This window comes from Mustela nivalis (genome assembly GCF_964662115.1).
Source record: "Mustela nivalis genome assembly, chromosome: 12".
NCBI classification, from domain to species: domain Eukaryota; kingdom Metazoa; phylum Chordata; class Mammalia; order Carnivora; family Mustelidae; genus Mustela; species Mustela nivalis.
Window position 1 is genome coordinate 73,118,229 of NC_139031.1, and position 11,053 is coordinate 73,129,281.

The 11,053-nt window shown below is 34.5% G+C and overlaps 1 protein-coding gene across 2 annotated transcripts in view; it reads left to right on the forward strand.

Moving 5' to 3' along the window:
• Nucleotides 1-11,053, forward strand: part of SLC25A40 (solute carrier family 25 member 40) — a 56,014-nt gene that overhangs the window by 34,455 nt on the left and 10,506 nt on the right. The window contains exons 6-9 of one of the 2 annotated variants that reach the window (XM_082692392.1): nucleotides 1,302-1,369; nucleotides 3,471-3,595; nucleotides 4,602-4,775; nucleotides 8,699-8,808. In XM_082692392.1, coding sequence (XP_082548518.1) covers nucleotides 1,302-1,369; nucleotides 3,471-3,595; nucleotides 4,602-4,775; nucleotides 8,699-8,808 — 477 coding nt within the window. The remainder of the gene's footprint in view (nucleotides 1-1,301; nucleotides 1,370-3,470; nucleotides 3,596-4,601; nucleotides 4,776-8,698; nucleotides 8,809-11,053) is intronic. The other variant, XM_082692393.1, reaches the window with a different exon arrangement.

The following is an 11,053-nucleotide window of genomic DNA, read 5'->3' on the forward strand; positions in this document are numbered from 1 at the left end:
ATCTGTTTTACCACTTGATGTTTCCCATCAGGTCCTTGAGCTTCTACATTTTTCCTCATTCTTTTTCCCCTTCCTCCTTCAGACTAAAGATCTGTGTTCACGTTCAGTGACTCTACTTGCTGTTTCCTTTCTGCTGCTAAGCCCACTTAGTGAATTTTTCATTTCAGGTTTAGAATTTTTATTTGGCTGTTTTTTATGGTAACTGTTTCTGTGCTGAAATGCCACATCTGTTCATTCATTAGCTGCATATCATCTTTTAAGTTTTTGAATATATTTTTAATAGCTGTTTTAGAGTTCTTGTTTGCTAATTGTATCATCTGAAATTTCAGTGTTGGTTTCTGTTGACTACTTTTTTTTTAATTTATGGGCACATTTTCTTGTTACTTTTTATGTTTTAGGAATTTTGATTATATAGTGGACATTATGAATGATGCATTCTTAAAACTCTGGATTTCTTTTATATTCTTCGAAAGAGTCCATTTTGTTCTAGGAGCAGTTAACTTTGGCTGGATTCACACTCCAAAGTCAGGCTCCTCTGTGTTGGTTTGCAGCTGAAATTTCCACTCAGCCTTTAGCTGATGTCTTTATGTGGGGGTTGAGGTGAGGGGTGAGCAGAACTTTGTTGTCATGCTCTGGGATTGCATAATTTATTGGTGAGCCAAGCTTGGTGGCTGATTTTGTATGCAAACTTGGAGGCTTATGGTTTCTCTAGAGCCTCTTTTCCTACCTAAGTTTCTGAATATTTTGTGAACCTGAATTCTTTATCTGCCATCTCAAGCAAGTAAATGTGCTGTTCTTTGCCACTTTTATGCAAAAAAGCTGCAAATTTGCAAATCTCACTCATTGTTTTCTTTTAACAACAGACTTCCTACTGATTTTTACCTGCAGTTTGATTCCTTTCCAGAGATTTCAAGTACTGGGTTTAAATAATATTTTCCCAGACTCTGTAGTTGTTCAGGAGAGTCAATATGACCAGTTCTCTGCCATTACTCAATTTCCTTTTTATAATAATCTCTTAAAACTAGGCATCTAAGCCCTAAGTAGAATACTCTGTAGCTGAGTGACATAAATTTCATTCTGTAAGCAGAAAGTATCATTCAGAAATGTTTTACTTATATTTAAAACTTGAGGAAAATTCCCTTAATTTTTTTTTTTAAAAAGAATGGGTATAACATAAATCTGAGAAGCTCATATTTTGAAAATATATGCTTGAAAGAATAGAAGTACCAATCATTTATCAAAAAGTTTATATATCAGGTTCAGGGATATATTTGGACTACTTTTTCCTCTTATAATTTTAGGATGCCTTTTTGAAAATTGTTCGAAATGAGGGCATTAAATCCCTGTGGAGTGGCCTTCCCCCTACCTTGTAAGTTGCAATTTAATATTTTCTCACTAAATAGTGGTTGCTGTTTTGTTCTGCCTTATAATTGGCATAGTTGGATAAAATTGTACATTTGTACTATTGGGGCTTTTTCATTTTCTGAAGCATTGTTTTGTGAGTCCCACAACCACCCACACATTTGATGATTTGTTTGAAAGACTCAGAGGACCTAAAGAAGGTTATACTCATGTACAAAGCAGAATCAGGGAGGGCAAAGACACAACAATAGCTGACCAGGCAGGCATAAGACTTCCAGAGCCCTCCCCGGGGACATCCCATAGGACAGGCTTATTCTTCCAGCAGTGAATTAAAGTGGTATATGCAAAGTGTTCCTGAAAACATGTTTGAATGACAGAGTCTGGGGCTTATGTTGGGGATTGATGGCAGGCAAGTTCTTTCTTTGTAATCACGGTTACCAAAACCCAGACCCCCAAAAAGAAAGCAAATGTTTGCCAAAAGCCACATTGTTTGTACAGAACAACCTGGACAAGTTGATTTTGTGCTCCAGACATACCAAAAATACCTTATTATAGGGCATATTCAAAGGGCTGCATTCCTTGGAATTGACCAAAGGTAAAACATGCATATATGCTCATCTTCATATAAAGAAGATGAGCAACCAGGCCTGCTGTGGTCAGTCTTTGGTGCACAAGCATAATATTTTTTTTTCATTTTCATAAATTAAGAACTTGGTGTTATTTGACTTTTATAATATGAGATACTGTGATATGCATACTTTCCCTTTTCTGGATAATCTTAATTCTCTACTAACTAGCTATTGTATGAGTTAATATGATAAACTAGTAAGGCTAAATGTAAAAATCCCAAGTAATACATTTTTTTCCTTCATTTCTTTTTAATGTGTCTTTTTTGTGGAGCAAATTAGTCACTTTCAGGCATACTTTCTTTTTTTCTTTCATCCATTTTATTTAAAATTTTATTTATTTGACTGAGAGAGAGTGAGAGAGGGAATGTGAGCAGGGGGAACGGGAGAGGGAGAAGCAGGCTTCCCGCTGAGCAGGAGCCTCTCACAGGGTTCCATTTCAGGACCCTGGGATCACGACATGAGCTTGAAGGCAGATGCTTAATGACTGAGCCACCCAGGTGCTCCTGACGCATACATTTTTAAAAGTGCCTAAGGTTATTAAAGTTAGTGGCTGATCCAAGACCAGCAATCTATTCTATTCCTAAATTCTCATTATCAAACTTCACTATGGAACATTAGACATTTCAGTGTATGGTCGGTGAGTGTCCCTTAGACCATAAATGTAAACTGGTTTCTTGTTATGTTAATACATGTAACATGAGAGTACTTGCAACTTTGTGTTTGATTTTATTAACCATTTTGAGAGGCGCCTGGGTGGTTCAGTGGGTTAAAGCCTCTGCCTTCAGCTCAGGTCATGATCCCAGGGTCCTGGGATCAAGCCCCGCATCGGGCTCTCTGCTCAGCGGATATCCTGCTTCTTCCTCTCTCTACCTCTCTCTCTGCCTACTTGTGATCTCTGTCTGTCAAATAAATAAAATCTTTAAAAAATAATAATAATAATTCCCTTTTGATAATTTCATTTGCAAGAATATGTCATTGCAATTTCTTCAAAGCTACATATATATAATTCTGCAACATTAATTGTAATTTATTTCTAGAAACAAGCAGGTATGATACTGGTCCATAGTTCAAAAATATTTTATGAATGTTCTTGTATTATTTACTTTAGGGATTTTCATGTTACAGTGAATGCAATTGGGAAGGAAGATTATTGGGAGACCAGAAACAATAGAACAAATCAAGGAGGTAGAGGAGTGTCCTCTTTAGTCTTTTCCTATTTATGACCTGAGCAAGTGCTCTGTGACTTACCTTCACAACTAAAATCTAAACTTCTGTAGGGCATATACCTATTGTACATCTTTTTGTTGCCTGCTAAAGTTAAACACTAATAATTTTAAGATAAAAGAAAAATCAATCTCATTGGCCGGTTCATTACGGTTTTCAGCTTATATATAAGGATTTTAGCTTATATTTAGTAATAATACATTTAAGCCATTTTACAGTTTTGTGTAAATCTTTTTGTTGGTGTGTTTCAAACAGAGTTATGGCAGTTCCTGCCACAGTTATTTATTTTACCTGCTATGATCAATTATCTGCTCTTCTGAGATCAAAGTTAGGAGAAAATGAAAGTCGTATACCAATTATTGCCGGAACTATTGCCAGATGTAAGTAATAAACTTACTATATTTTCATTTTGATTTCTGTTTAAAGCGTCTTTTAAAATTTTGACAGTCACAGATAATTTTGTATAAAATGCAGAGTATTGTAGTTTGTACTAAATTGTTAGTATCTATACTCTAGAAGTCATATAGTATGTAGTGATTGCCATCAGAATAAGATGTGATCAACTCATCCCTGCTGAATCTTGGACAGAAAGTTTAGACTTTAGATTCTAGATTTTAGAATGACATCGGATGTCAAGTTGATGTCATATTGATGCCCAAGTCCTGAATCATTTTCTTTTATAGACTCTGGGATTCAGAGTTTAATCAGAAGGAGATTTACCCTGTGCAGAAAGATACTTCTCTCTGTGCTGCAGGAGTTTAATTGATGTGTGATATTTCTGGAACCGCTCATGAAAGAGTTGAAACCAAGGTTACGATACCTGGTTGGCTCAGTGGAGCGCACGACTCTTAATTTTGGGGTTGTGAGTTTGAGCCCCATGTTTGGTGTAGAGATTACTAAAAAAAAATTAATAAGATCTTAAAAAAGAATTGAAACCAGAGAGGGAGTTATATGAAAACAGGCTTTTTTTTTTTTTATTTTAAGATTTTATTTGTTTATTTGACAGAGAGAGATCACAAGTAGGCAGAGAGGCAGGCAGAGAGGGAGAAGGGAAAGCAGGCTCCCCACTGAGCAGAGAGCCTGATGCGGGGGCTCAATCCCAGGACCCTGTGATTATGACCTGAGCCGAAGGCAGAGGTTTAACCCACCAGGTGTAGTTAACTAGAGCCACCCAGGCGCCCCTGAAAACAGGCTTTTAAGAAATATCTTTATCAAGGAAAAAAAATGAGCACCAATATGTTGGCATCATTAGATATTTGATTTTAAAGTTTGTAGACATTTCAGAATGAAAGTTATTTATATAAAATGCATGAAATATTTTTGCATGTGCGTTTGTATAGTACATGGCTTTGTTTTTGTTTTCTTATATTTGCTTATTTGTATTAGTTGGTGCAGTAACTGTGATAAGTCCATTAGAATTGATTAGAACCAAGATGCAATCTAAGAAGTTTTCCTACAAAGAATTGCATCAATTTGTCAGCAAGAAGGTGTCTGAAGATGGTTGGATTTCCCTTTGGAGGGGCTGGGCTCCTACTGTTCTTAGAGATGTACCATTCTCAGGTAGGATTTATCTTAGTATCTGTTAAATTTTAGGTAGTGTTGTCTTATGTATATATCACTTCTATTTTTTTTTATTTGTTTACTTCAATTAGCCAACATATTATACATCATCAGTTTTTAATATAGTGTTCAATGGTTTATTATATATATATCACTTTTAAATTAAGTAAATTTGAAGTCCTTTTAGGCTAAAGGTAAGTTATCTTCTTCAGTGACCATAAACTCCTAGTTCAGTGTTGGACTGTCAGATCATTATGTGTCTTTTTTTTTTTTTTTTTTTTGTCAATAGTTTTATTTATATAAACTATTTTTGTTTTAAAATTTCATTTGGATATATTTAATGTGAAGCATACATGATTAATTCTTCTCCACTAATATTAGCTTGCCTTTAGTGCTGTATAAGATATAATACAAATATTCTAATTACAATGTATTAATACACTAATACACTAATTTTGAGTTTTATAAGCAAATGTTTGTTGCATGATAGAGAATGCTTTTTTCCTTGCTTTCACTAAGTACCCAATAGGTTTCTTAATTTTAAAAATTTTATAATAATGTTATGGGATAGGGAATATTTCTGTTACCAGTTTGTTATAAGAGCCACAGAGAGGTTAATTTGTTTGATCAAAGTCACAGAGCTAAAAACTTCTTCAGTAACAGTATGGGTGCATTTCCAAGTTCGATTATTCCATTATTCCACTCTTCATTTATTTCAATAAAAAGTTTTACTTTACAAAATACAGTATGCTGATGGAATCATATTAAATCCATGGATTTGTAATTTAAAATTATTACAAGCTTATACATGACTGCAAGGAACTCATTTGATGAATATTAAACTATTTATGTACTAGATACTTTATACTTTGGAAATTTGAAAAATAAAGTATAAGACTACCTGGCTATTACTTTTTCCAGGAGAAAAATCTCCTCTAAATCATCTGTTCAGTAGAATCCACATATACAATTTATAAATTTTCTGTATTTTATTAAATTGAACTAGCTGAAAATTAAAATTTTAAATTATTATAAAATAAACCTAGGACTAACCATCATAAGTCTTTATTGGACGAGTAGTTTCTAATTCAAGCCTGACTTTCTGTTTTCCTTCTGTTTCATTTTTTTTTTTTTTAAAGATACTATTATATTCACATTAGCTAAAACAGACTACCTTTAACATTACCCTAAGTGCAATAATTACTAAGGTAAGTAAACTATTACAAATCAAAATATAAAATATGTTTAAGAGCACTTGTGAATTATGTTGACTTCTACTAAAACACTATTATAAATCAGATAGGAGATTGTGCTAATTATTGAATTGTGGAGAGGGAGAAAATCACGAAAAAGAAGTACAAAACTAACAAATAGCTTATAAAATGTGCATGCTTCAAAGTTCCTCCTTCTTTTCCCTTCAGTTAATCCTTCTCTTGTGCTCTCTTCACATCTCTATGCATCTATGCATCTTGCCCTTTCCATTAGTATTTCTCTTCAGGCTTTTGTGTTTAGGTATATGATTTAAAAATACAGATTCCTAGGCCAATTATTTGTCTTTAATTATTTGACATTTGATAGATAGGAAATAATGTAGTATACATTATGAACTATTCTAATAAAATGAACACTTGTGAGGTCACCATTCAGTCTCTGAACTAGAACACTGTACTTTTTTAAATCATGAAACCACATATATTCACCTCCACTGTCACATCTCCAGTGGTAACCACTGTACTGGATTATATTATTCATTTGATTTTAAAAAAATAGTTTTACCACATGTCTTATTGCCAAACAATAAGTTACTTAGTTTTGCCTCTTTTTGAGCTTTAAAAAATGCTTATTTTACTAAAAAATCTTAAGATTCGTTTTAATGTTTTTTTAAAGATTTATTTATTTATTTGACAGATTACAAGTAGGTAGAGAAGGGGGTGGGAAGCAGGCTCCCGGCTGAGCAGAGAGGCCAATGCAGGGCTTGATCCCAGGACCCTGGGATCATGACCTGAGCCAAAGGCAGAGGCTTTATAATGCACGGAACCACCCAGGGGCCCCAGATTCGTTTTTATTTTTAGGTGAAACTTTTTTGTTTTCTTTTTCACTCTTGTTTATTAGTAAACAAGTAAGTGCTATTTTGAATATATTTAACAGATTCTTGGTGGACACATACAAGGATATCTCTAGTATTCTATTTGCTAGTTCATATAAGTATTTACATTTTAATTATTACATGTCAGGTTCTTTTCTAAAGTGATTGTATAGATTAGTACATCTACCAGCTTCCTGTTCCTTCATTTCATACCCTCATCAGTACTTTTAGTGTCAAAGTTCTTAAGTTTTGTTTCTGTAGTAATTTAAAGTGGTATCTCACTTTAACTTATATTTATTCATGAGGTTGAGCATTGTTTCATTGGCCATTCATTTATCCATAATTGATTTGCACTTAAGAACTGAGATAAATATTCGGCTTTATTACCCCCTCCTATGGCTAGATCATTATCCCAGCATCATTTATTGATGCATCATACTTGCTCTGGGGATTTGCACTGTCACCTGTCACATCAGAGCTTCTTGTGTGCATGCATCTGCTCCCTTGGCCAGTTTGTCTGAGCCTGTGCTCATACTGCAGTGTTGTCTAAATTACTAGTGCATTACTAAAAATCTTGGTACCTTATTTTTCCTCTTAGGAATGTCATCTTTCTCTATTATAGAATTCTTCTTTAAAGTGTGTTAGTAGAATTTTAAATTTTTCTCCATAAATATTATTTATAACCCTTTTTTTAAAGATTTATTTATAGTTATACCCACTTCCAACTTTGGTAGCTATTTTAAAAGCTCTATTAAAATAAAAATTCCAAATCTTAGGCAGTGTTAAAATGAATTTCCCTGTGTTAGATTATATATAATATTCAGCTACTTTTAAGACCATTATTTCACTTTGCTTATCTTTTGGATTTTCTGTATAGACATACATATGTAAATTATAACTGTTTTTTTTCTTCATTTTTAATCAACAGCATTTTTTTTCAAACTATGCTTCCTATGACAGTTTTGAATAATAGCAATGATGTTGCATCCCTATCATTTTTCTCATTCTAAAGGAAATAATTCTGTTGTTTCACCATCAATTACTTTTGTTAAGTGTTCTTCATGTATATTCTTTTTCTAGTTAAAGAATTTTCCTTTTATCCCAAGGTTTCCAAGAAATTGCATTGCTTTAAAAGTGAAAATGGGTTGAATTTTATGAATATTTTTCCATCAGTTTTAGATGATCCAATAATTCATTTAAAGGGTTTGTTACATTTACTACCTTTGCATTCCTCTTTTGATAACCCAATGTAGTCATAGTATACGATCTTCTATGAAATACTTCTGGGTTTGGTTCCCTTTTTTTTTTTTTAAGAATTTTTATGCCTGTGTTAATGAATGAGATTGAACTGTAGTTGTCCTTTCTCCTACTGTCCTTGTCAGGTTTTGGAATTAAAGTCCTACTTTACTGTTGTATAGAGGGGTTTTTTGATTATAAGACTGCTAGAGTATTTCTGAAAACTTGTTTCCCTTTTGTTTTCTTTTTTTCAATCTCACCTAGTATGTGTGTCCAAGCAGAAAGTAGGGTGTGTCAGGGTTAGACTTTCCCTTTTCCTTTACTGTTTTTTTTTTTTTAAGATTTTATTTATTTATTTGACAGATCACAAGTAGGCAGAGAGGCAGGCAGAGAGAGAGAGAGGAGGAAGCAGGCTCCCTGCTGAGCAGAGAGCCCGATGCAGGACTCGATCCCAGGACCCTGAGATCATGACCTGAGCCGAAGGCAGCGGCTTAACCCACTGAGCCACCCAGGCGCCCCTTCCTTTACTATTTAACCATGTATATTTAAAGTCCACATTTCACTTTTAAATTATGTGTCATTTCATTTTCTGTTTTTATAGCAATGTACTGGTATAACTATGAAGTTTTAAAGAAGTGGTTCTGTGCAAAATCTGGTTTATATGAACCAACATTTATGATCAACTTTACTTCAGGGGCATTGTCTGGTTCTGTAAGTTGATATTCTTTTCTTGTTAATATTCCAGAATAATGATAATTGTCTTATAAAAACAGAATGAAAGATTAATAGCATTTCATATCTATTGAGATATCACATTTTGGCTGCAGTGCTTTAAAAATTTTCTAAGTATTGACTATCCTGTTTTGAGGAAATAATTTATTAGCCACTAAATATTTTATTTTATTCTATTTTTTAAAGATTTTATTTATTTGAGAGTGGGAGAAAGAGAGCAAGCATGAGTTGGGGGAGGGGAAAAGGGAGAAGCAGACTCTCCGCTGAGCAGGGAGCCCAATGCTGGGCTTGATCCCAGGACCCTGTAATCATGACCTGAGCCAAAGGCAGATGCTCCACTGACTAAGCCACCCAGGCACCCCTGGCCAATAAATATTTTAAAATGCACTTTGTTTCTATGTTTTTATTATATTACAAATAAATTATTACATTTTATCTGAAAATTTTTTGATTTGTTAGATCATTATAGTTATAATATTTTAATTAGTCTTTATTATTTACCAAATATTTGTCTCTTTTATGCATATCCACATAATCATGATCTTGACCACAGAGTTTTCTTATCTCCACAAACTTACAAAATTAATTTGTGATGACCTAGAGTGAGACTCTGACCTCCTAGAACCAAATGAAAACAAGAGTAAAGGAACATAGTGAAGGGATAGAAACCTGCAGGAAAATACTGGAATAATTGTACCAGAAACCCTGGGCTAAGGAAGCCACTGTGATTGAGCTCAGAACTTAGACTGAGTGCTCCCACGCCTGGGGTCTCTGAGATTAACCTTGTGGTTTATAAGCCTATGGAGACAAAAGAGCAGTGACTTTCTGGGTAATTTAAGTAGTTAAACACCAGCAAAATGTTTTTTATCCTTCTTATTTTTGAGGTGATTAAATGTAACTTAACTGTATTGCATTTGTATCTCAATCCAGCATGAATTAAAAAAAAAATACTACTTATATATAGAAACTCATAACAATTGAGTTACAAAACTAATTTTGTACTTATAAATAAGTGTTTAAGTCTTTTTTTAAAAGTTGAATAATGTGGGATGCCTGGGTGGCCCAGTCAGTGAAGCGTCTGCCTTCGGCTCAAGTCATAATCCCAGAGTCCTGGGATCGAGTCCCATATCCAGCTCCCTGCCCAGTAAGCAGTCTGTTTTTCCCTCTCTCTGCCTTCTTGCTCTCTCTCAAATAAATACAGTTTTTTAAAAAGTTGAATAACGGCTTCAGGATGTTGCCCCAGCTTTCCGGTAATAGGAAAGAAAATTCTCTATTTCACTACTTCTCCTTAAACATAGAAAATTAAATTTAAAAAGTTTTTAATGATCTAGAAAGTATCACTGCCTTTTTACCGTTTTCAAATAACAGCTTGTCCCTGCAACAGAAGAAGCACATCAGTGTGATGTTCAGGGTTTCTGTCACAAAACAGAACAGCCTAAGCCACATCATTTTTGAAAGTGTCAAAGGCTTACATAACATTTGTCACTACCTTTTGCTACTATGTGCTAGATTGTGGAGAGAAAGAAATAGTAATTTTTTTCCCTTATCTGAGATCTTTGAAACTCATTTCAGAAGCTTAAAACAGCATTGTTGGGGTGAAATACAGTGTAAGTGATTTCAGGGAGCATTTTAGGAGTGTATTGTCAAATGTGAACAGGGAAGTAAAAGTTTTTACTTTGCATGGCTGTTAAGTCAGATATTATAGACATTCTTTTCTTTTTTTCTTTTTAAAGATTTTATTTGTCAGAGAGAGAGAGTACACAAGCAGGGGTAGAACCACAGAGAGAGGAAGAAACAGACTCCCTGCTGAGACAGGAACCTGATGCAGGACTCTATCTAGGACCCTGGCATCATGACCTGAGCTAAATGTAGACACTTAACCAACTGAGCCACCCAGGTGCCCCTAATATGGAGACATTCTTTTTTTTTTTTTTTTTTTGTAACCTATATTGTATTATTATTAGCCTATTAGCCCCAGGGATATACAGGTCAATGAATCACCAGGTTTACACACTTCACAGCACTCACCATAGCACATTCCTTCCCCAGTGTCCATAACCCAACCACACTGTCCCTACCTACCTTCCCCCAGCAACCCTCAGTTTGTTTTGTGAGATTAAGAGTCTCTTATGGTTTGTCTCCCTCCTGATCCCATCTTGTTTCATTTATTCTTTCCCCCCCCCCCCAAACCCCCCATGTTGCCTCTCAACTTCCTCATATCAGG